This window comes from Macrosteles quadrilineatus, unplaced genomic scaffold, assembly GCF_028750875.1.
Source record: "Macrosteles quadrilineatus isolate MER2022 unplaced genomic scaffold, UCM_ALF_1.0 Scaffold_3__2_contigs__length_128488019, whole genome shotgun sequence".
Lineage (NCBI taxonomy): Eukaryota > Metazoa > Arthropoda > Insecta > Hemiptera > Cicadellidae > Macrosteles > Macrosteles quadrilineatus.
In genome coordinates, this window is record NW_026542596.1 from 4239216 (window position 1) to 4264905 (window position 25690).

Below are 25690 nucleotides of genomic sequence, written 5' to 3' on the forward strand. Positions count from 1 at the left end.
TCCAGGTCTTACCATGAGTACTACGGTAATAGCTTATTCCCTATATGGGAAATTCGCTAAAATGTGGTAAGTGGTGATCGATTTCGATTGGACACACCAATCATCATCAGACTAATAGGCGAATGATAAATGCGATGAAAGCTTAAAATATGGATTTATTGATTATACAGACTCGTTTAAAAATAAATAGCCTACACATAAAAATGAACACCGAACAGGCATACAGATGTTTCAAGAACTTAAGCATTTTTTTACACATTGGTTCCAAGATAAATTTCTGAGTTTTCGTTCAGAGAGTTTTATTCTGAACAGTTCACGTTATGGTAAATCATATCCGGTAGTTTTTGGCTAATGAAGTCCAGGCCTCAAAGAATGAAATTCTTCGGCATCCACCACCTCTGAAAATTAGCCTACAAGAATAAATACATATCTCCATTATTCATTAATTGTACATTATATTGATGAAATTTCAATAACGGTCGATTAGTTCTTTAAAAATCATACAACTCAATAACTCGATCAATTGAAATGGCATCATCCTCTTTTGGTACCCCAAAAACTGATCGCGCAAAAAGGCTTTGCTATCTTAGAATTAACATTCGTTCTGATTTCAAATTTTACATTCGATTCCATCGGTCCAAGATCAGTATCCGGCTTTCCTCTGGCATACCTGTTCCGAGCCACGTCTTGAGCTTGAACGTGAAAGTCAATTTGGAGAATGACCGCGCACGACTGATAGTGGCTGGTGCTGGTGCTGGTGGCCAGCTCATCCCAAAGCTATTCAAGTGAACAGCTGAGAGTCGTCAGCCCGTTTTTGTGGTTAGGTTTGTGGGTCATTGCGGTCGACTGCTGTTTGCTGTTTGACTGCCCGAATCTTTTCCTCTAAAACTGGTACACTTCATTGACTTGCTCGTCCTAAACACACTGGAATCGACTGATATTGTTGCAGTTCAATTTAAAATTGCTCCAGTGAACTGTTGTTAAATAGGCTTTCGTTGTTGAAATAATACTACTGTACATAATATAACGTGTATAACGTGTATACGCAAAGGTCATTTTGTCCATGCACATAGTAGATTGTGTAATTGTAACGAATTAAAAAGGACGAAAGGAGGAGACGTTACAGGATAGATAGTCCCTACGTATGAATTAGTAATGCTAGCGGTATCTTTTTAAATTTCATGGTTAGTCCAGGCATAGATAAAACATACTCCCTTGTGTTGCTTAGTCTATGGTACAGGTTTTGTGTCGTGTGTTGAATGTATTCATGTTATTTCGATGATTTGATCTCTATTTTAGGGAAAATTTAAAAGATTATGAATACACTTTTGAAAATGCCGATTCGATCTTATTTGGGGGAATAAGGAAAAATAATAATTCCTTTCCCAGTTTATTGGCCGCCGATCCAAATAATATTTTTTCCGAAAACAATGATAAATGTATTTTGTTAGACGGAAGTGAATAAATGTTCGGACGAGAGTCAGAGTGAGTGAGAGCAGAGTCATGGGGGAAGGAGGCCAGGAGAGAGAGTGAAGCTAAGATCTCCGGGACCAAGTCAGGGGCGCCACAGCCAGGGCCATTGGCTGGGATATTGTATGAGGAAATGTGTACTAGCTACAGACACTCACTAGAATGTCCTGTGGCGATGTGTTAGATAATACACAAACACTACAGACACTCACTAAGGTGGGTCTGCTAGACGACCACTCTCCTTAGTTATTGTCTACCCTAGGAGATGTCTTAAGATAGTATCAAGATACATCCACAGCAGCCGCGGGAAACTTCTCAGATGTTGTCTAAGGAGTTGCATCACATGCACGACTTCCTAAGGGTTTGCATTGGCCCGAGAGCATATCCTCCAGAGAGCGTTATCCATCTTAATGATCATGGATGGAAGTTACGACTACATGATTGATTGTCCATATAGATTCATGATAGCCACGAACATCTTGTGTTATTGTCCAAGAAGCTACACCATGACAGCATAAACCATAGAAATACTAACTCGAAAGCTGTACAACATCCACGTACACATGATATAACACCTTGGCTGCTGGACGATGACAACGGATAGGCCTACCCCATGAGATTTGCCTTGACTGTAGGCGCCTCTTGTAGTTTGGCCAAGGAAGACTACTCATGAACTATTAACACCTGGTAAAACATTTGCTAAGAAGCTACTTCAAGTTGGCTACTATAAACACACCTTTCGAGGCATTGTCAAGTGGACTACACGACGGCCTACACAAAAAACTCTAGATGCATTGCTTCGTATTTATACACCAGCCAGAAATATTGTCCAGGGGGCTAATACACTTTGGCTATTCGGGTACCAACAATCTGATTATATTGGATGTACACGACAGCCACTAGCCAAGGAAATATCTCAGGGGTTACACATCAGCCTTTAACACCTTCTGAAACATTGTCCAGGGGGCTAATACACTTTGGCTACCCGGCTACGAACAATCTGATTATATTGGATATACACGACAGCCACCAGCCAAGGAAACCTCTCAGGGTTTACACGTCAAGACATCTACACCTGATATTTTCAAGGAAGCTAACAAAGACCACAAAAGCCATTTGAGATATTGAGGGAGTTATCTCTAAGCTTCGGACGCTCCACAACTACATAATAACGCCAGATGTACCAACATATCCATCATGACAATCATTATGTTTTAAAAATGTAATATTTACAATTAATTAGCTCCTGCATTAATTACAATAGGTTCCAGAACCCTTGTCTAGAGGGCGTTGACCTCACACTTGCCCCTCACTTGTACGTGAATACGTGCGTATTGTAAGTAGCTGGTAGGTAATGGCTAACTCACTCCTGGAATTTCTCCCAGCGTAGGGAAACGGCTACACGCAACACGCATTCCGTTTCCGTTACGGCGTAACTAACGACCAGAGAAATCAACGGGAGGCACGACTGCTTAGCTTGTATTTACGTATGTTGATGTACAGTCAATAGTCGTTCTATTGTAAGTATAGACCCGAAGATAAAGGCTGTGTTATGTACTCCTTCCAATCTATTCTATACTTATAAAAATCGAATACCACTAACTGACTCCACTGATCACTGTATCTCAAAAACTACATTTCCTAAGTAGGTACTAGAGAAAAGTAACGGTATCAAGGATCGTCGTCAAAATGTGGTTATGAATAATTGGGTAGGCCTACGTAACCGAGAGATGGGCAATTGGCCTATTGGCTGTATGGTCCAGTCACAGACCAGTGATTGCAGCACATAGCGGTGAGTATACACATTACAGAAGCAAGTTTATCATAATCTGTAAACCTCTCTATCTATATATATAGAGCTCAAATACCATTCAGTCACTCATCGCGAAATCTCAGAAACCATAAGACCTAGGAACTTGAAACTTGGCAGGCATCTTCCTTTTGGGTAGTAGACGCTCACTAAGAAAGGATTTTACCCTCCGACCTCTGGGCTCCGCCCCAGTGGCTATGGAGTTTCCCATTAGAGTACTCATATTTAAATGGAATTAATGAATCTTAACAGCTGTTTCAATTAAACAAGTTGGTTCTGTTGTATGATGTTCAATAGCATTAAAGTTACAAGGATTACCAACAGGGTGCAGCACTATTATTTCTTTTACATTTATGACAACAGCCAATTTGCAACCAAAAGATGAGTGAGCGTAGCGAACGAACTTCAACCAGGACGTCAGGACGTGATTGAGCCATGCGAACGAGATCATCTTGAAAATTAAGAAGTTAAAACAGGGCAAAGCCCGTTTATAGCTAGTTACAATATAAGTAAGCCCAAGTAAGTAAGCCTGAAATAGTTTTTTGCGTTTTCTTTTTACAAGAAAAAAACCTGATTTGCATAAGAGTGCCATATTAAGGAAAATTCAGAATGCATTCTCAAAAACTGCCTGATATTTGTAGAAGATGGAGACTAGCATTAAACGCACAAACAACTATTTCTGGCAATGTTTTGAGACAATTGAATGTAGAACATTTGCTTGAAAACAATGCTTTTCATAGTAATATTTACACGTAAAAGATAAAAAAAAAAAAACAAGGTGGCATATGTTAAAAAGTATTAGTACAATTCTCTCAAAGTAGGCAAGTATTTAAAAAATTACGAATTGTGTTTTATCTATGTTTACATGTGCTAATTATATGGATTATATGGATTGCCTAATCTGACCAAGTTTGAGAAAATGTCGATTGGCTGGATTCAACCAGTAAACGTTGGGTTCACCAGAGTTGACATTAGCAAGCAAACTTAGAAAAAAAAACTAGTTGTTTCCAGTTAATAATATTAACTTTATTTCAATATCATTAAATAACCTTTTAACTTATCACCACGAAAAAAAGAACCTTTAATTAACAATAAACATAAAATACCGATACAAAGGATGTAGTATGTAATGTAAACACCTTTACTTATGAAACTTGTTATAGATTTTGATAGTTCTGAGATAAACTGATAACTTAAATTGATTAAATAGTTGTAGGGTATTATATCTATAAACATTGTTTTAATTTATTGCTTTATTAAAAACCATTTAAGGTGATCGCTCCACTCAACTGGCTTTCACTGCAATGAAAGCAATCCTAGTATATTCATTGGCTGTAGAGGTAGTATTGAATAATATAGTGTTTGTAGTTAACGGAATAGGTCAACAGTTTACTGACATTGGCCGTGACCCACTGACCACGACATTGTCTACACAATGGAACGTCTTCACACACTGTAACTACCTCAAGTGAACTTGTATACCGTAACTCTAGCACAACCACAACACACACTAGCAACAGACATTGAACCTACAGTACTGGCAGTGACTATAATGACTGACAGACTGACTGATACACAAACATGATATAATTATTATAATTTGAGCGGGTATGCGGTGAGAGTAAATATGATATTTTATATAGTTAAAAATCACAAAAGTTGCAATAACTTTTGAACCGTGTACTGACTTTGTAGTGACTGTTACAGCAATGGGGTGTCGTCTTATTTTTTAGAATTATAAGGACCATAACAAATTAATTTTGATAAAAACCAGCTTTTCTAAAAAAATCCGATTTTTTTCTGTTTTTTAAAATGGTAAAATAGCATAAGTTACAATATTTTTTGAACCGTAATTTGTACGGAAATGAGATTTGTATACCATTTTGTTCAGAATTTAAAGGGCTACTAACTTTTTAAGAAAATCGTTCGTGCCAGTTTCGAGAAAATCCAATTTTTCCGTTATTTTATGGGGTTTTATGGGAAAATCCCCTTTAAAAATCAAAATTTCAAAGAAATTAAAAAAAAACTTTAAAAATTGTAAGGATCATAACATACTACGTTAAATCAAAACCGGTTTTTTTAGCGAATTTCCCCTATAGGAAATAAGCTATTACCGTAGTACTCATGGTAAGACCTGGACCCGGGACTGATTTACTTTTTCGTTTTGAGGTCCCTATAGACCAAAAACACCATCCGTTTAAATTCATATAGGCCTATATATATGTGTCCGTTAGCGCGATAACTCGAGCAAAAATCATCTGATTTTGATGAAATTTTGTACAAACGTGTAAACCTATGTTTATTCGAACGAGTTCGCGAACCAAAATGATCGGACTATGGGAACACGGGTTTATCGGGGTTTTATGGGGTAAAAATTGGGTTTTCCCATTTTTGACCCTAAAAACTTAAAATTTAGCAATTTCTTTCCAAACCATTTTGTAGAGCTTAAAAAACAAATGATTTAGTATATTGAAGCGTTATTATGCGCCTAATGGTTACGGAGAAAATTCCAAAAATATGTAAATTTCAAATTCCCATGTTATTCTTATGGAGAATATGTAAACTGTTGTAGTTTGCTTATTTATGAACATATTTTGATCAAATTTGGAAAATGCATTCATTTTATACTAAACTATTACATTTTACAAAAAAATACCTTTTTACCCTCCCTGTTGCAGCAAACCTAAGTACTCGTTTTAAAAACTAAATAAATGTTATTTAAAAAGGAAATAAACGTGATATTTTTAAGGAGACATTTAAGTGTAAATCCAGTCTGGCAAATGGAAATTCGCTTAGTCTGCAGGTTTGCATCGGCGCGGGTATTTTTTTCTAAAATTCTTGTTTTAGTTACTTTGAATATGCTTTTTATGGGGAAATAACATTATTTACAATAACTTTTGAACCGTAATTTTTTACAGAACTGCGAGTCGTACAAAATGGTTCAGAATTTAAAGGGCTATATCAAAATCGTTCGGGCCATTTTTGAGAAAACCCGATTTTTCCCTTATTTTATGGGAAAATTTACATTAAAAATCAAAATAAAAAAATGAAAAATACGCCTGGAGATACCATGGATTAGAACCTACACGCCAAATTTAATCGAAATCGGACCACAGGTGTAGTCTCTAGCTCTACACACATTCAGACACACTACAGACATCACTTCGAAAACCACTTTTTTGGGTCCAGGGGGGACCCAAAACGGATACATATATACTCAAAACTCAAACTCGAAAATTTTGACGAAAACAATACTTTCTCCCTATAGGCTACTATGGTAGGCCTATAGGGAGAGAAAGTAAAAACTGGCCTTATAAAAGCAACACAGATCATCTCACTACATTCTTCTACTGTACACTCACCCATCACTCACATTTGGGTTTTTAAAGACGCAAATAGGTGGCGTCCGATATCAATTAAGTTAATTATATCAATTATTTAATATGGGTAAGCCACTATGTGCGTATTTTAACCCAAACATGCGTGAAGGATGAGTGTAGGATGAGTGGCGCGATCTTGTAGTCTTGTTAATGTTCCTTAGACACAGCTGTTAATTAATAGTCCATACAGTTAATGGCAACTGGGACCTACAGTTTAAAGTGGAATCCGAACCACATTTTACCCTTGTAATTAACGAATTGGTCTAATTATCAGTATAGTACTGCGGATAGTCGTAGTAACTTACTCACTCGTGCGGACGTTAATCCACACCAGGGAGCATCGCATCTACAGTGCATGCCTAGAAATATCCACAATTCGTGACCTTATTGTAGCTGGGTTACAGGACGACGCCACCCGTCCCAGTCTGAAACTATTATACCCGTCCCCATCTCAATAAAATCAAAATCAGGTTGACAATTTAATTTCACAACTGGTAAATAAATAACGAACAACTTCTGTAATAATCAAGCTTCGTAGCAGATGGGAGTTGCCTGCACGAAACCTGCCTTAATGCACAAAGATTACTCATTTTACTTTTCAAACCATGTACAACTGTTGTAAAAACCAACATGCAAGCGTACATTTATAAGATTCATCACTAGATATGATGGAGCCCTTATTGTCTACTCCTTTAACCTATGTTATTATTTTGTAATTTATAAGAATTGTGTCCCTGTCTCAATGCAATGCTAATGATGACAAGAAGTAATATATAAAAGAACCACAGCCCGTTTCACTGGTGTTTTATGACACATTAAGCCACTAAAAGTAAGGTAGCTGACGCACGGTTGACCGAAGATTATAGCCGTATAAAACCGCGCCAGAGAAAGTATCCATTCTCCATGCTTCGCTGAGGGCATCGAATAAAAACGAAATTGAGGCAACACATCTACCTTCGGTATATGCATCTCGTACAATAAATAATGTCTTATCTTTCGCGGAAACGCCCTAGTTTTTTTCATATGCTGACTTAAGAAAGCCCATAAAATTAGCATCTAGTCTAACATTGCCCTCGATAATGTAGGCCAAACCTTGCCACATAGTGTTTTGGTTCTAGTTCCCAATTTCTTGATGAATTATAATTTTGTCATAAAACGCTGGACAACTGAATTTTGCGCGTTTTGTCTGGAAATACAACAAACATAGTTACTGTAATACGCATACAAAGGTTAAGATCACACTCAAAACTAACTTAAATCAGTTGAAAAAGTTTGTATGTATAAAATGTACATGTTAAATGTAGATTTCACTACTAATAGTTTGTCGTAAAATAAAGTTTTATTGGTTAAAAAAGTTTGCAAAATATTTACAGTGGATTGGATAGACAATAGACAATTTATTCATCGTTCAGACAATAGACAATTTATTCATCGTTCAGTAATTTCAAAATTACAATAGATTTCGTCAAACAGAATATATAAATAAAGGTTACTTTTTAAAATCTAGATCCTTGTTTTTGAATTTAACATCAAAAAAATCATCTATTTTGTACATTGGATTGATTTTGCACCACTTTAACAGTTTGTCAGATAATACATATATAAAGGCAAAGAGCTGAAATCAACAGGAAACTTATTAAATATTTTAAGACCCAAGTAGGTATGGTAATTCTGAGTTCTTGACAGCCTTACTCTATCTAAATCTAATGTACCTCTATTTCTTGTTTAGCATGCCTTCTATATCATCATATATCGTCATATATTTATAAAAGAGGAAGTATGTCTGTCTGTATGTATGTATGTACCTTATGAACTCCGAAATCGCTCGACCGATTGTAATGAAACTTTCAGGCATTATTGAGCGTTATTCAAGGATGGTTTGTGTAAAGTTTTGTGCAGATCCGTCAAAAGGGCTCCGCCCCAGAGGGTTTTAAGGAGTCCAATGTTAGACTTTTGGAACTACAATGTTAACAAATAAATGTAATTTCAAAGCAGATGTTTACTTTTATCAACTGTTTTGTAGGTTTGAATAATCACAACATTCTGTATTAGTCATGATTTGAAATAGTGCAACAATGTTTACACAGAGTGCATCACAGAATAGTAGTTTACGCAACGATTGCGTTAAGTTAGTCTTTACGACACGAGTAGAAAATTTAAGGCACGAGCCTTGGCGAGTGCCTTAAAAACTTCTACGAGTGTCGTAAAGACTATTAACGCGTGTTGCGTACACTACTTTACCTACGACCGTTTTTTAATTACTAAAAATCTGGTTTTTTATTACTACACAATCACTACTCATAACTTCCTAGAGAGGTTATGTTTTCTTTTATTGTCATTGTCACTGAAAGTGATGCAACGACTTATTGTTTAATCAGCTGATTTCATGTAATTACGTGTTTGTAAAACTTTGTTAAATAATACGTTACTTTTTCAGGCAATAGGTTCTGCTAGCAGCATTCTAACCATAAATACTGTATCAGGTACAATTAGGGAAATATTGCATATATTTTTGGACAACTGAATAATATAGTGAAACAGTTAATTTACAGTTAGATCTCAGCATCGAATATGTGGTCCACAACGAGTTGGGTGAAAAAAGGTTAAGAGGTTTTCAAAATAAACCAGAAGAACATTTTCATTTATCAATTTAACCTTATTTTGTTTCGTCCATTTAATGAATTGCTGGTATGTAATTGCATATGGTACCTTTGTTTTGATTTTGGTGGCAAAAGATTAGCACAAACAGTTTGTGCTCTCATTTCTATCTCGTCAACATCACTTTCACTAACTGATTGATATTATAAAATCAACCTTCATTTAACGTCGTGGCCAACCTGGCGTCGTGGTTGTTGCTGGTCTTCCTCCAACTTAGGTTAAGAATACGCGAGTATCAACAGGAACAAGCCGGATCAACAATTAAAATTGTCAACTGATCAGCTGATCAGCTGAAGTTCGAAGTATTACAATTGTAGCCTACTTCTTTTCTCTCAATCCTTGAACCTCATTGGTCCGTTACCCGTGTTGATATGAGAAAAACTATGCTGATATGAAATGAAACTATGCTGATATGAAAGTAAACAGCTGTTAAGTGAAACTTTTCAATTCTAAGAACTGAACTGAAATGGCTACTTTAAAAAACGGTCGTAGGTAAAACTATTTTACTTTTGGATAAGTCCAAATATACTAAACCCCAATTGCAGTACACCTGTGCACTCTACAACGTTTAAATTCTCCACTATTAAATATGTAAATATACAAACCTTTATCAAAGTATTATAAACAATAAATGGGATGGCAATGACTTAATATTTTAACTCGTGTTCTATAACCACACAATATAACATAAATTATTCAGTTAATGATAGTGCGTGCTATCTCAGGTATTCAAGTCTCCCAATTTGTCATTAACCCACCCCATTACTGTCATTAAAAGAAGGAACTCCAATAATACTACTGTAATGCGAAACTTAAATCCACCCAAGCTGTGCAACGGAACCAGACTGACAATTAAAAACATTACACCAAACTTGACCGAAGCAAAAATCATCAGTGGTAAGTTTAAAAGAGAAATAGTTTTAATCCCAAGAATACCGACGATTTCATTCGAATTACCCTTTGAATTCAAGGGACTACAATTTCCTTTGTGTGTTGCTTTCGCAATCACCATAGTACAATCCCTGACTATCGCCGGATTTTCACACGGATAGCTGTATGTTGCGTTCTCACGTGGTGGTAGGTACGTCTAAAAACTTATATATTTATACACCTAATGGAAACAAAAAACATTGTTCATCCACTGGCAACTAAGCAAAATGTTCTATTTTTGTTTTTGGTATACATTTTTATTATTTATAGTAAAGAGCAAATTACCATTCACAATAATAGTTGTTAAGCGCAGCAACGCGCGCCGGTAACTGCTAGACTTCGGGCCCAATGCAGCGATGTCGTGGGTTCGGACCCTGGTCATTACCGAAAACATTTTATCAGAACAGTTCGTACTGTACCGGCTCACCCCTTGCTTTGCTGGATACGTTCCACGCACAGATCTGTAGTCTTAGTCTATGTGGACGGGCAAATGCAAGGTTAAAAGAGGCCGCTAACCTCTTAGAAAATATATATAATTCAACATGTTCAACTCCTAAACATCCAACTGCACTATTAACCAAGAATAGTTTTTTTAACTCCATTCTGGTGTTACTTGTTACCTCCATTGCTTTATTGTGATGTGAGGTAGAATCAAACTAGAACTGACGCAGGAACAATCGTGCGCCAGTGCAGAGACAGAGACAGCGGCTGCGTTGTAGAAGTGGTCTAGAAAGAAACGCGGTTTCCGGTCATAGACGGTGTGGACGCCAGTACGGCCTGGATTTACCGTGACGTCATCAGTACCCACGTAATGATGCAGCGGAATTGGGAAGCTCGTCATCAGAAAAGGGTGGTTGCTTATTTGTGTTTCTACGTCATTAGCATTTGTTTACCGTGTTTGTTAGGGAACGGTCCAACCCTTAGAAGCGAGCTGGTCTAGTAGCCTAAAGCGCGGAACTTCCCGAGGTCCCGGGTACAAATCCCACCAATCTCGAATGAATTTTATCTAAGCATGTCTATACCATGCCAGAAATAATGTGGAAAACAAGACCTAGAAAAAATAAAAACTTAGTTTTCTTATTACGTCTTGTATATACAGTAACGCGTTTACAGATTTGGAGGCGAGCACTATAACCACTCTGCTACCCCCAGAAGTTGCTGTTCGGGAATCAAAACTCAAGAAAAATGACAAGTAGTTAGTTTTAGCGGATTTCCCATAGGCAATAAGCTATTGCCGTAGGTCTCATGGTAATACCTAGACCCGGGAGCGGTGTTAGTGAAAATTTAAAAACGTACGTTTTCAGAAAAGCACTTTTAATTTTTTTTTCAGTTTTTGAAATTTTTTATTTTATTTTATTGACATTTGAAGTTTCATAAAATGTCCATGGCAACGCAATATCTTTGGTGATTTTTTATTAATAGAGCATCTTTGATGGAAAAACACGAAATTTTGTCACGACCATTGTACGGACATAAAACTGAATATTAAAAATAGTTAATATTATTTTTATAACTATGTTTTGCTATAAATTAATTTACTTTTATGGCCATTATACAATAAACAGCTCACTAAGCTTTTGGTATATTTGGTCTTTCTAGAAAAAATTAAAAAACTAAAAAAAATTGAAAAAAGCCAATAAAATCTTTTAAGTTTGTATAACTCCGAAAAAACTTACCTGAGACCCGAAAAATCGTTATGTTTCTATAGAGGTGTGCTTCTTTTGTGTACCGTACAAAACATTGAAATATGATATTTTATTTTTGAAATTTTTATGATAAAAATCATAAACTATTCATGGCCAGGAACAAGCGGTACGGTCGTGAATTGTCTGGAATAATCTATATCTTTCTAAACAATCCTTCAATTATACTGATAGTTATAATAAAAATATGTGTTTCAATTGAGCTAAACTGCTCAATTTAAAATTATATTAAAGTTATTATCACGACCAAACACACTATAATCCATAAGGCTGGATTGGTCGTGAAAAAACCCGCGATGGTTGTGAAACTTTGGTCGTGACATTACGTGTTATTTGGCTCTGTTCTGGCGGAAGCCCTGCACCTCATGTTCGAGGATACAAAGTGGACTTCTAGGTTAATCTAGCAATTGAAATGTCTCATAAACAAAAATTAACACCGTGTCTACTTCATCGAATGTCTGCGTACGGTCATGGACACACCAAAATTACAAAAAACACAAACTTGCCTTTATTGATCTTGTAATTCCTCCTTTCAACTCGAAACAACTGGCACTACAAACTTGACGTACACCCCGAACTAGTCTCTAAAACGAACTGACGCAATCGACGCCAGGCTTGCCACTGTCGTGCTCCAAAGTTGAAAATTTTTCCAAATGGTCGTGACGCCATATCGAGGGAAAGACTTATTTTGTCATGGTAGTCAGTTTGCAATGACAATAAAATTTTAATATAGGCTAGGTACTTTTTTTTTGTAAGTTTAATAACTATTGATGACATAAAAATAAGGCTTTATATATTTCGGCATGAATAATTAGTCTCAAAAGTTAAAGTTGGAAAATGTACCCTAGGGACACGTCATGGTCGTGAATTTCGAGACTTTAAAAATACGAAAAAAATACCTAGAACCTATTTAAAACCAAATACACTAAATGTGTGTAACATGTTGCCCTCATCCCAAAAAATATTAAAACACATAATAATAAACTACAAATCCAGTATGTACGAAGTAAGAGGCCAGGGACATGAAAACGTAAGTTTTTAAATTTTCACTCATGTACTTTTTTGTTTTGATGTCCCCAGATACCAAAAACATCAGCTGTTCAAATTATATTGTTGAATACGTTACAAAACATTAGCACCCTTTTAATTTATTTTAACTAGAGGTATCCTTGTAGTAAAAAACTCGATCAAATTTTTTTTACCACACTACGATGTTTTTAGCCGTTTTACAAACGTTTATTGGAGGCAGAAAGCTACATATTGCTGCCTATGCCAACTGTCATCGTCATTTGGGGACCGAGCAGGTTTTTATATCCCTAGGGCGTTAAAATCAGACATTCGCTTACTTTCTTAAATATTTATGCATACTTTTAGCTGTTACCCACGAGCTTCACCTCGTTTGACTTCAGTTTGACTTAGTATAAATAAAACTATTGATTGGTTAAGTTAAGCTGAAATAAACAAACCAGAATACAGTAATACAAACAAATAAGCTGAGGTATTTTTAACATTAGGTATATGTATGTAGTGATGTAAAATTCCCGGGAATATAAAATCGAGGAAATATTCCCTGGGAGCAATTTATGAACTAATTAGCAAGATAGATTTAAAAGCTGTTACTTACGGTAATAGGTAAAAGCCATTAAAAAGCCGTTACGGTTAAATCAACCACAAAACATTATAGTAGAAAATTGTAATTGAAATAAATAACTGGGAATTTAAGCTAAATTACTTAAAATAATAGGTCACTGTGGTAGTTGTGTGACAAAAATATTCTTATGTAAAAAAAAATATTGTAATTTATATAATCACAAATCAGAAAAATATCCTTTTAAATACCCGGGAAATAAAAAATGTTTTTTGAAAAAAAATTTCATACTGTATCAAAATAAAACTACATATTAAAAATAAAAAGATTTGATGATATTTGAATAGGCCTACTTAGGCTATATGATATCTTTGCTTTTCGTATTATTATATATTCCGTATTCCGCCTGATAATTTTATTCTCATCGTCCATCCCTTCCAAAGAAACTTTCTTCAGATTAAAGCCTTCTTTTTCTCCATAGTCAGCTAGACTTTCTCTTACTTTTAAGATGTCCTAAATTCAAATAAAACCTAGGGCCTCAAGTAGCTTGATAGGGTCAAGAAAACTGCCAGCATCAACGCTGTGAGATGGATCAGTCCAATGGCAATTATTACCTCTCGATGCAGTGATGCAGTTTTCAAGGGTTTAAGGGGAGGGGAAAATTCCCCCTTTTACCTAGTAAGAACTCAATTTCCCCATTTCAGCTCATTTCAAATAAATTACTCATAAGAGCTAAACTGTGGTTATGATCAATTTTTACTTTCACACTTTCGTTAGAGCACTCTTACATTCTATTGTAGCTAAAATATAGCTCAATGTTTACTGATCTGGACTTCACCTCCTCATTAGAAATTTGAAAATTCTTTGGTTTCCAATGTTTTAAATTCAATAACTAATTTAAGTTTACTATTATATTTAGCTTTAATTTAGTAGGCCTACAGGTAAAATGGGGGTTTATAAACAACAAAATTTGTACATTCATGAAATTTCATCTGTGAGTTACTGAGTGAAAATTTAAAAACGTACGTTTTCAGGGAAAGTACTTTGCAAATTTTTTTCCCCTTTTTTCAAAACTTTTATTATTTTTTTATTTCATTAACATTTGAAGTTTCATAAAATGTCCATGGTAACGCAATATCTTTGGTAGTTTCTTTTTTTTTTAAGAGCATCTTTAGTGGAAAAACACAAAATCCTGTCACGACCATAACAGACGTTTAAATGAATATTAAAAATAGTTAATATTATTTTTATAACTATGTTTTGCTATAAACTAATTTACTTTTATGACCATTATACAATAAAAAGGTCACTGAGCTTTTGGTATATTTGGTCTTTCTAGAAAAAAATAAAAAACTCAAAAAATTGAAAAAAGCCAATAAAATCTTATTAAGTTTGTATAACTCCGAAAAAACTTACCTGAGACCCGAAAAATCGTTATGTTTGTATAGAGGTGTGCTTCTTTTGTGTATAAAACATTGAAATATGACGATATTTTAATTTTTGAAATTTTTATGATAGAAATCGTAAACGTGATGGTCAGGGACAAGCGGTACTGTCGTGAATTTTCTGAAATAATCTAAATCTTTCTAAACAATCCTTTAATTATACTGTTAGTTATAATAAAAATATGTGTTTCAATTCAAACTAAACTGTTCAATTTACAATTATATTAAAGTTATTGTCACGACCAAACACACTATAATCCATAAGGCTGGATTGGTCGTGAAGAAACCCGCGATGGTCGTGAAACTTTGGTCACGAAATTACGTGTTATTTGGCTCTGTTCTGGCGGTAGCCCTGCACCTCATGTTCGAGGATACAAAGTGGACTTCTAGGTTAATCTAGCAATTGAAATATCTTATAAACAAAAATTAACACCATGTCTACTTCATCGAATGACTACGTACGGTCATGGACACACCAAAATTACAAAAAACACAATCTTTCCTTTATTAATCTTGTAATTCCTCCTTTCAACTCGAAACAACCGGCACTACAAACTTGACGGACACCCCGAACTACTCTCTAAAACGAACTGACGCAATCGACGGCAGGCTTGCCACTGTCGTGCTCCAAAGTTGAAAATTTTTCCCAAATGGTCGTGACGCCAAATAGAGGGACAGACTTATTTTGTCATGGTAGTCAGTTTGCAATGACAATAAAATTATAATATGCTCCTTTTTTGTAAGTTTAATAACCATTGATGACATAAAAAAATGGCTTTATATATTTCGGTATGAATAATTAGTCTAAAAACAGCGTGAAATTTGGAAAATGTACCCTAGGGACACTTCATGGTCGTGAATTTTGAGACTTTAAAAATACTAAAAAAATACCTAGAACCTATTTAAAACCAAATAAATTTGTGTAACATGTTGCCCCCGTCCCAAAAAATATTAAAACACATAATAATAAACTACAAATCCAGTATCTACGAAGTAAAAGGCCAGGGACATGAAAACGTTCCTTTTTAAATTTTCACTCTACTAATAATATGAGAAATGAAGATCCGACAAGTCCCCAAAATTTTGGGCTTCCTAAGGCCCTTTTTGGCCCTTTTTGTCCTGATGGGGTAGTTCCTGAATAATTTTGTTTTTACGTATAAGGTCGAGTGAGGTGTCGTTTTCGATGGTTTTCATTATTTTAAAACGATTGGGACTAGTTTTAAGTGTATTAAACCACTCCATAAAGGGTGTTCACAAATAGTATTACTTTTTACGATATTTAAACACTATTTCATAAAGTAATAACATTATACCCTTACGCTCTACCGGTATATAAAAGAGGATTATTGAGAACAACTGTAGCCTAATTCTTTACTACATACTATGTAGCCTACATAGTACTACTATGTACTATGTATATATAGGCTATTGTTTTTTTATATCTTAAACGGGTTTACACGTTGTGGACTTATTTTTTCTTTTGTGCGTGTAAAAGAAATGTTTTTATTTTTTGTCGAGATGCAATCTAATCCCTTTTTTGAGTAAAAGATGAAGAAGGAGTAAGTTAGTAAGTAACACTTAGTGATACTTAGTGTGAACACAGTTGCTTGTGCTTGTGCGCATATTATTCAAAGATGTCGGAGGATTTGGTTCAAGCTAGGGCTGCACTTTACTTGACGTCCTACACTCATTCGATTGTTTTTTTCGATTCGATATTTTCATTCGATTGTTTCATTCAATATATCGTTTGGTTAGTTAGGTTAGGTTAACCTTACCTAACTAACCAAACGATATATCGAATGAAGCAATCGATTAATCGATATATCGATCGATATTTTCATTCAAATGAGTGTAGGACGTCAAGTAAAGTGCAGCCCAAGCTAGCTAGGCTACTGATCGAAAAAGCATCGTGTGAATGACTACAAGTGCACTCGCCGGCGTCTTTCTACACGTTTGCGAGTGGACAATCTCCGTGTGAACGAATACAAGCACACTCGCCAACTTCTTACATGCTGGCGAGTAGCTTGTAAACTCGCCCCGTGTGAAAGAGGCTTAAAGGCCCATACTGAAAAAATCACAAAGAAACTGAGTGATACCTGATTTCCAATCTTTTGCTTAAATTTAAGATGCAACTGGTAAAAGTACAGTATTAAGTAGGCCTAGGCCAATAATGAAATAGAAAACTGGTAAATAAGTTTTAAGTGTAATTAATTATTAATCTATTTGTGTTTATTATTTTAATTCTAAAGTAATTAAAAAGCTATAGGCCTAAGTTGCTTAAATTAACTTACTCACATTTGTTAAGTCCTTTGGTGTCAAAAAAGTCAATTCATGTGACCTAGAAATTATTTTTTAATTAGGTGACTGTAGCATAAAGAAAAAAGAAAGCTGATACTAGGATGCCTGGAAAATATACAAACAAGGAGCCCTTTCGATATTTTAATTGAGTTATAACTAACCTATTTAAGAGGTTAAACCCCTTGACATACTACACAGCACACAGCACTGGTCACATACATACAAAAACAACACACAACAACAACAACTCGCGACGGAGAGGAAAGGAAAACAACGAGTGCAAACGCAGGCAGACGGCAGCAGCAGACGCTGCACTAATAGAGAAACCCTTCCAGACAGACCGCCACCACCCACCACCGCTCGAGCGAACACCATTACCGCAACGATACGTTGTACAGCCATCGGTCTCGGTGGTGTGGTTAGCGCACCGGGCTGATAATACCATAGATTAAACATACTTTATATTTAATCTATGATAATACGAAGGTAGCCGGGTCGAGATCCACTAGAGGCATGGGAACAAGTCACGTCAACCCGCCACCACGTCAACCCGCCATCAAAAAGAAGAAGAAGTTTGAGGTGGTGGGTTGAAGTGGTGGCTCGTAGTCGGGGTGGCACGTTGACTCTAGCGTGCACGACAACCCGCCACCTTGTAAAAATGTGTGGTGGCAGGTTGTCGTGGTGGCACGTTAGACGTGTTCATACCACGACAACCCGCCACCTAATAAAATAATGATGGCGGGTTGACGTGGTGGCACGTTGTCGCTTACATGCGAGGTGGCGGGTTGACGAGAGTTAACATGGGGCGTACACTACAACCCGCCATCTTTGTTGACAAAAGCCGCTGTTGTCTGTGTATTATAAAATGCATCACTTTTTGCAGTGTTTGGACATGTGTTATCGAGTTTACTTTTAAGTTAACTAGACATTAGTTATTGTTAATTCATTAATTTTCGAATCGTTTTCCTATAAAGATCTGCCATAGAAATAAAGTACACGCATCCACGCAAGACAATGTTTCCTTTTAATTAACAGTTATTGTTTAAAAAAGTTGTAAGACAAACTCTCTACAAATGAACGATTAAGGGTCATTCTAGAATTAAAATAACAATATTTGTCATGTTTTCGCATATTTTTATTAAAGACAAAAACATAAAACTTTAATAATTTTGAAAAATTAGTTATTGTTTCTTAGGATTTTCTGTAGGTGTATACCTGGTATAATACCCATGTTTATTTTATTTTTCAGCATTATGACAATGAATTACAAAATAAGTTACCTAAAAACTTCATTAATTAATTGTAATTCACGTGTGTATGGCCTAAACAAAAATTATGAAAATGTATTGCTCGGTTATAACATCCAAACCATTTGGCCATCAACCTCCTAGACAACAGTCAGGTCTACAGATAAAAAAAAAAGGAAATGTTTTAGACTTTCCGATTCGATTTGTACATATAGCAGCTCTGAAATTTATTTTCTTTGCTTTTTAGCGAATTTCTCTATAGGGAAGTAGCTATTACCGTAGGTGGCACGGTAAGACCTAGGCCCGTGACCGATTTACTTATTCATTTTGATGTCCCCAGAGGCCAAAAACACTATTCGTTCAAATTTTTATATATGTATATATATATATTTTTTTTTATATACGTCCGTGAACGCGATAACTTGAGTAATTTTTGTCCGATTTTGATCAAATTTGGTTTAAAGGTGTAAGGCGGGATAAACTTTGAATGAGTTTGCGAACCAGCATGATCGGACCATGGGAACGGGGTAAATTACGCGGGGTTTTATTGAGTCAATAATGGTTTTTCTCATTTTTGACCCTCAAAACACAAAATTTCCTAATTTATCTCTAGACCTTTTAAAAGAGCTTAAAAAAACATATAATTTAGTATATCAAAGTGTTTTTTACGGTTATTGGTAACGTAGAAAATTAAAAAAAATAATAAATTTAGAATTCCCATGCTATTCTTATGGAGAATATTATAAAATGTTGTAGTTTGCTTGTTTATTGACATATTTTGATAAATATTGGCAAATATATTTATTTTATACTAAGCTATTAATATTTTACAAAAAAACACACTTTATTAGTTTCCTTGTAGCAGCAAACCTAGGCACTCGTTAAACCTAATGCTATTTTAATAGATTTGAAAATCAATTCAGACAAATGGTTATTCGCTTAGTCGGCTAGTTTGCTGCAGCGGGGGTATTTTTGTTAGTGCTAAAGCTCTTGGGCTGCTAACTCATGTTTTCAAATTTGTATTTTATTTATATAAATGTCATCATACTGTATTTACTTATTGTTTAATGTAAAACAGATTGTAAATAAAACTTTGTTAAAAAAAAACAAAAAAAAAATACAATGAACATATTTTTTAAGTTGCATTTTGTTCTTACCAAAATATTAACATAAAAAACGTTTTTACCCTCCCTGTTGCAGCATACCTTAGTACTCGTTAAACTAATTCTATTAAATAGGGAATAAATGTGATATTTTAAAGGAGAAATTATAGTGTAAATCCAAACAGGCAAATGGAAATTCGCTTAGTCTGCAGGTCTGCTGTAGCGGGGATATTTACTTTATGTAGTTTCTTATTGTTTCGGTTTCATATGATGATGATGCTTTCTTCTGCTGCAGCTGCTTGCTCCTTGCGACTTGCTTGCTGGCTGAATGCTCTGCTGCCCTGCTGAGTAGGGTAGTTTTTGTTTTTAGTTTAGTGTAGGGAAAGGGTAGGGTTATGTATGACGAAATGTGCTGCTATCGATGTGATGTCAATGTCTAATGTGTCGGTTCTTTTGTTAAAACGTTGCCGACCGTAATATAAATGATCGGCGTGAAACTGGCAATAGATTAGCAATAACTCACTCCACTTCTCCTACTTCCCCTCCGACGAATATACGTCACAGTAAAACGTCATAACAATGATGGCGTCACAGCAGCATTCGTCATAGAGCCAACGACATAACCTCCAAAATATCAAGTGGCGGGAACTTTTTTTTGGCGGCACACGGCCAAGATGGCGTTCGGTTGTTCCCGCCAACCGTTGAGTATAGCAAGTGTCTTTAATATATGTAAACAACTGCATTAATGAATTAATGTTAAGGAGTTGTAAACAAAGTAAACGCCTAAAGCCTATCCTAGCACCATAGACTAACAATCACAAGAAGACTTCTCATCCCATTGAAAATTTTGAAGCTCGTTTTTCGTATCTAGTTCATGTACGTGACACATGGGCGCTAGTGTCCACGAAACTTTGTTTCTATTATTTTAGGGTTAATTTCTTGATTTGTGCTTTACTGTTTAGTTATATAACTTGGGTACAGGTTATTGTTTATGATTAGATCGTATTATTTAGTTAAACGAGGCTTTAAATGGCTGTAATAACGGGAAACAAATTGTAAACAAAACAGGACCTCAAGAAAATAAGAAATTGCCATAAATTTCTATTGCTGGCCTATTCCGTTGGTACGATTTTCTGTTTTTCATTTGAAATATGTTTATTACATTGTTATGAACTGGAAAAAACTTCGTTTATGTTCTAATAATTATTTATAGTTGAGATAGGTGACTTTGAATTAAACTGGTGTGACCTCGGTTCCATAAGAACCCAACTTACTAAAAATCTTGTTTTTTCGTTTTTACATGTTTGTTACTTCTTAATAAACAATATCTAACGCCTTTTCGAAAAAAATTATCAGTTATTATCAATTAAATGCATTATTTAAATTTTGCTCAAGAAAATATTAAATTACGATAAATTTCTATTGCTGGCCTATTCCGTTGGTACGATTGTCTGTTTTTCTTTTGAAATATGTTTATTACATTGTTATGAACTGGAAAACACATATTTTATGTTCTAATAACTATTTATAGTTGAGATATGTCACCTTGAATGGCATTGGTGTGACCTCGGTTTCATAACAACCCAACTAACAAAAAATCGATTTTTTTCGTTTGTACATGTTAGTTGCTTCTTAATAAACAATATCTAACGCCTTTTCGATAAAAATTATCAGTAATTATCAATTAAATGCATTATTAAAATTTTGCCTCAAGAAAATATTAAATTACCATAAATTTCTATTGCTGGTCTATCCCGTTAGTACGATTTTCTGTTTTTCTTTTGAAATATGTTTATTACAATGTTATGAACTGGAAAACACGTCGTTTATGTTCTAATAACTATTTATAGTTGAGATAGGTGACTTTGAATTAAACTGGTGTGACCTCGGTTCCATAAGAACCCAACTTACTAAAAATCTTGTTTTTTCGTTTTTACATGTTTGTTACTTCTTAATAAACAATATCTAACGCCTTTTCGAAAAAAATTATCAGTTATTATCAATTAAATGCATTATTTAAATTTTGCTCAAGAAAATATTAAATTACCATAAATTTCTATTGCTGGCCTATCCCGTTGGTACGATTTACTGTTTTTCTTTTGAAATATGTTTATTACATTGTTGTGGACTGGAAAACACGTCGTTTATGTTCTAATAACTATTTATAGTTGAGATATATGACTTTGATTTTAACTGGTGTGACCTCGGTTCCATAAGAACCCAACTTACTAAAAATCTTTTTTTTTCGTTTTTACATGTTAGTTGCTTCTTAATAAACAATATCTAACGCCTTTTCGATAAAAATTATCAGTAATTATCAATTAAATGCATTATTAAAATTTTGCCTCAAGAAAATATTAAATTATCATAAATTTCTATTGCTGGCCTATCCCGTTGGTACGATTTTCTGTTTTTCGTTTGAAATATGTTTATTACAATGTTATGAACTGGAAAACACGTCGTTTATGTTCTAATAACGATTTATAGTTGAGATATATGACTTTGATTTTAACTGGTGTGACCTCAGTTCCATAAGAACCCAACTTACTAAATATCTTTTTTTTCGTTTTTACATGTTAGTTGCTTCTTAATAAAAAATATCTAATGCCTTTTCGATAAAAATTATCAGTAATTATCAATTAAATGCATTATTAAAATTTTGCCTCAAGAAAATATTAAATTACCATAAATTTCTATTGCTGGCCTATCCCGTTGGTACGATTTTCTGTTTTTCTTTTGAAATATGTTTATTACATTGTTATGAACTGGAAAACACATATTTTATGTTCTAATAACTATTTATAGTTGAGATATGTCACCTTGAATGGCATTGGTGTGACCTCGGTTTCATAACAACCCAACTAACAAAAAATCGATTTTTTTCGTTTGTACATGTTAGTTGTTCTTAATAAACAATATCTAACACCTTTTTGATAAAATTATCAGTAATTATTAATTAAATGCATTATTTAAAATTTGCCTCAAGAAAATATTAAATTACGATAAATTTCTATTGCTGGCCTATTCCGTTGGTACGATTTTCTGTTTTTCTTTTGAAATATGTTTATTACATTGTTATGGACTGGAAAACACGTCGTTTATGTTCTAATAACTATTTATAGTTGAGATATGTCACCTTGAATGGCATTGGTGTGACCTCGGTTCCATAACAACCCAACTAACAAAAAATCGATTTTTTCGTTTGTACATGTTTGTTGCTTCTTAATAAACAATATCTAACGCCTTTTCGATAAAAATTATCAGTAATTATCAATTAAATGCATTATTAAAATTTTGCCTCAAGAAAATATTAAATTACCATAAATTTCTATTGCTGGCCTATCCCGTTGGTACGATTTTCTGTTTTTCTTTTGAAATATGTTTATTACATTGTTATGAACTGGAAAACACATATTTTATGTTCTAATAACTATTTATAGTTGAGATATGTCACCTTGAATGGCATTGGTGTGACCTCGGTTTCATAACAACCTAACTAACAAAAAATCGATTTTTTTCGTTTGTACATGTTAGTTGCTTCTTAATAAACAATATCTAACGCCTTTTCGATAAAAATTATCAGTAATTATCAATTAAATGCATTATAAAAATTTTGCCTCTAGAAAATATTAAATTACCATAAATTTCTATTGCTGGCCTATCCCGTTGGTACGATTTTCTGTTTTTCTTTTGAAATATGTTTATTACAATGTTATGAACTGGAAAACACGTCGTTTATGTTCTAATAACTATTTATAGTTGAGATAGGTGACTTTGAATTAAACTGGTGTGACCTCGGTTCCATAAGAACCCAACTTACTAAAAATCTTGTTTTTTCGTTTTTACATGTTTGTTACTTCTTAATAAACAATATCTAACGCCTTTTCGAAAAAAATTATCAGTTATTATCAATTAAATGCATTATTTAAATTTTGCTCAAGAAAATATTAAATTACGATAAATTTCTATTGCTGGCCTATTCCGTTGGTACGATTTTCTGTTTTTCTTTTGAAATATGTTTATTACATTGTTATGGACTGGAAAACACGTCGTTTATGTTCTAATAACTATTTATAGTTGAGATATGTCACCTTGAATGGCATTGGTGTGACCTCGGTTCCATAACAACCCAACTAACAAAAAATCGATTTTTTCGTTTGTACATGTTTGTTGCTTCTTAATAAACAATATCTAACGCCTTTTCGATAAAAATTATCAGTAATTATCAATTAAATGCATTATTAAAATTTTGCCTCAAGAAAATATTAAATTACCATAAATTTCTATTGCTGGCCTATCCCGTTGGTACGATTTTCTGTTTTTCTTTTGAAATATGTTTATTACATTGTTATGAACTGGAAAACACATATTTTATGTTCTAATAACTATTTATAGTTGAGATATGTCACCTTGAATGGCATTGGTGTGACCTCGGTTTCATAACAACCCAACTAACAAAAAATCGATTTTTTTCGTTTGTACATGTTAGTTGTTCTTAATAAACAATATCTAACACCTTTTTGATAAAATTATCAGTAATTATTAATTAAATGCATTATTTAAAATTTGCCTCAAGAAAATATTAAATTACGATAAATTTCTATTGCTGGCCTATTCCGTTGGTACGATTTTCTGTTTTTCTTTTGAAATATGTTTATTACATTGTTATGAACTGGAAAACACGTCGTTTATGTTCTAATAACAATTTATAGTTGAGATATGTCACCTTGAATGGCATTGGTGTGACCTCGGTTCCATAACAACCCAACAAACAAAAAATCGATTTTTTCGTTTGTACATGTTTGTTGCTTCTTAATAAACAATATCTAACGCCTATTCGATAAAAATTATCAGTAATTATCAATTAAATGCATTATTAAAATTTTGCCTCAAGAAAATATTAAATTACCATAAATTTCTATTGCTGGCCTATTCCGTTGGTACGATTTTCTGTTTTTCTTTTGAAATATGTTTATTACATTGTTATGAACTTGAAAACACTTCGCTTATGTTCTAATAACTATTTATAGTTGAGATAGGTAACTTTGAATTAAACTGGTGTGACCTCGGTTCAATAAGAACCCAACTTACTAAAAATCTTGGTTTTTTTTCGTTTTTACATGTTTGTTACTTCTTAATAAACAATATCTAACGCCTTTTCGAAAAAAATTATCAGTAATGATCAATTAAATGCATTATTTAATTTTTGCCATTACCATAATTTTACCATAAATTTCTATTGCTGGCCTATCCCGTTGGTACGATTTTCTGTTTTTCTTTTGAAATATGTTTATTACATTGTTATGAACTGGAAAACACATAGTTTATGTTCTAATAACTATTTATAGTTGAGATATGTCACCTTGAATGGCATTGGTGTGACCTCGGTTTCATAACAACCTAACTAACAAAAAATCGATTTTTTTCGTTTGTACATGTTAGTTGCTTCTTAATAAACAATATCTAACGCCTTTTCGATAAAAATTATCAGTAATTATTAATTAAATGCATTATTAAAATTTTGCCTCAAGAAAATATTAAATTACCATAAATTTCTATTGCTGGCCTATCCCGTTGGTACGATTTTCTGTTTTTCTTTTGAAATATGTTTATTACAATGTTATGAACTGGAAAACACGTCGTTTATGTTCTAATAACTATTTATAGTTGAGATAGGTGACTTTGAATTAAACTGGTGTGACCTCGGTTCCATAAGAACCCAACTTACTAAAAATCTTGTTTTTTCGTTTTTACATGTTTGTTACTTCTTAATAAACAATATCTAACGCCTTTTCGAAAAAAATTATCAGTTATTATCAATTAAATGCATTATTAAAATTTTGCCTCAAGAAAATATTAAATTACCATAAATTTCTATTGCTGGCCTATTCCGTTGGTACGATTTTCTGTTTTTCTTTTGAAATATGTTTATTACATTGTTATGAACTTGAAAACACTTCGCTTATGTTCTAATAACTATTTATAGTTGAGATAGGTAACTTTGAATTAAACTGGTGTGACCTCGGTTCAATAAGAACCCAACTTACTAAAAATCTTG

The 25690-nt window shown here is 34.0% G+C and overlaps 2 protein-coding genes across 6 annotated transcripts in view; one reads left to right on the forward strand and one right to left on the reverse strand.

Moving 5' to 3' along the window:
• The window catches only part of LOC128988696 (sphingomyelin phosphodiesterase-like), a 64384-nt gene extending 46972 nt beyond the window's left edge, over window positions 1-17412 (reverse strand). For both annotated transcript variants that reach the window (XM_054410244.1, XM_054410245.1), the window contains exon 1: window positions 17280-17412. In XM_054410244.1, coding sequence (XP_054266219.1) covers window positions 17280-17281 — 2 coding nt within the window. In that variant the 5' untranslated portion in view covers window positions 17282-17412. The remainder of the gene's footprint in view (window positions 1-17279) is intronic.
• A 2599-nt stretch (window positions 17413-20011) lies between these two features.
• The window catches only part of LOC128990579 (protein tumorous imaginal discs, mitochondrial-like), a 50463-nt gene continuing 44784 nt past the window's right edge, over window positions 20012-25690 (forward strand). For 3 of the 4 annotated variants that reach the window (XM_054413013.1, XM_054413017.1, XM_054413016.1), the window contains exon 1: window positions 20012-20108. The gene's annotated coding sequence lies outside the window, so the exon portion shown is untranslated. The remainder of the gene's footprint in view (window positions 20109-25690) is intronic. The other variant, XM_054413014.1, reaches the window with a different exon arrangement.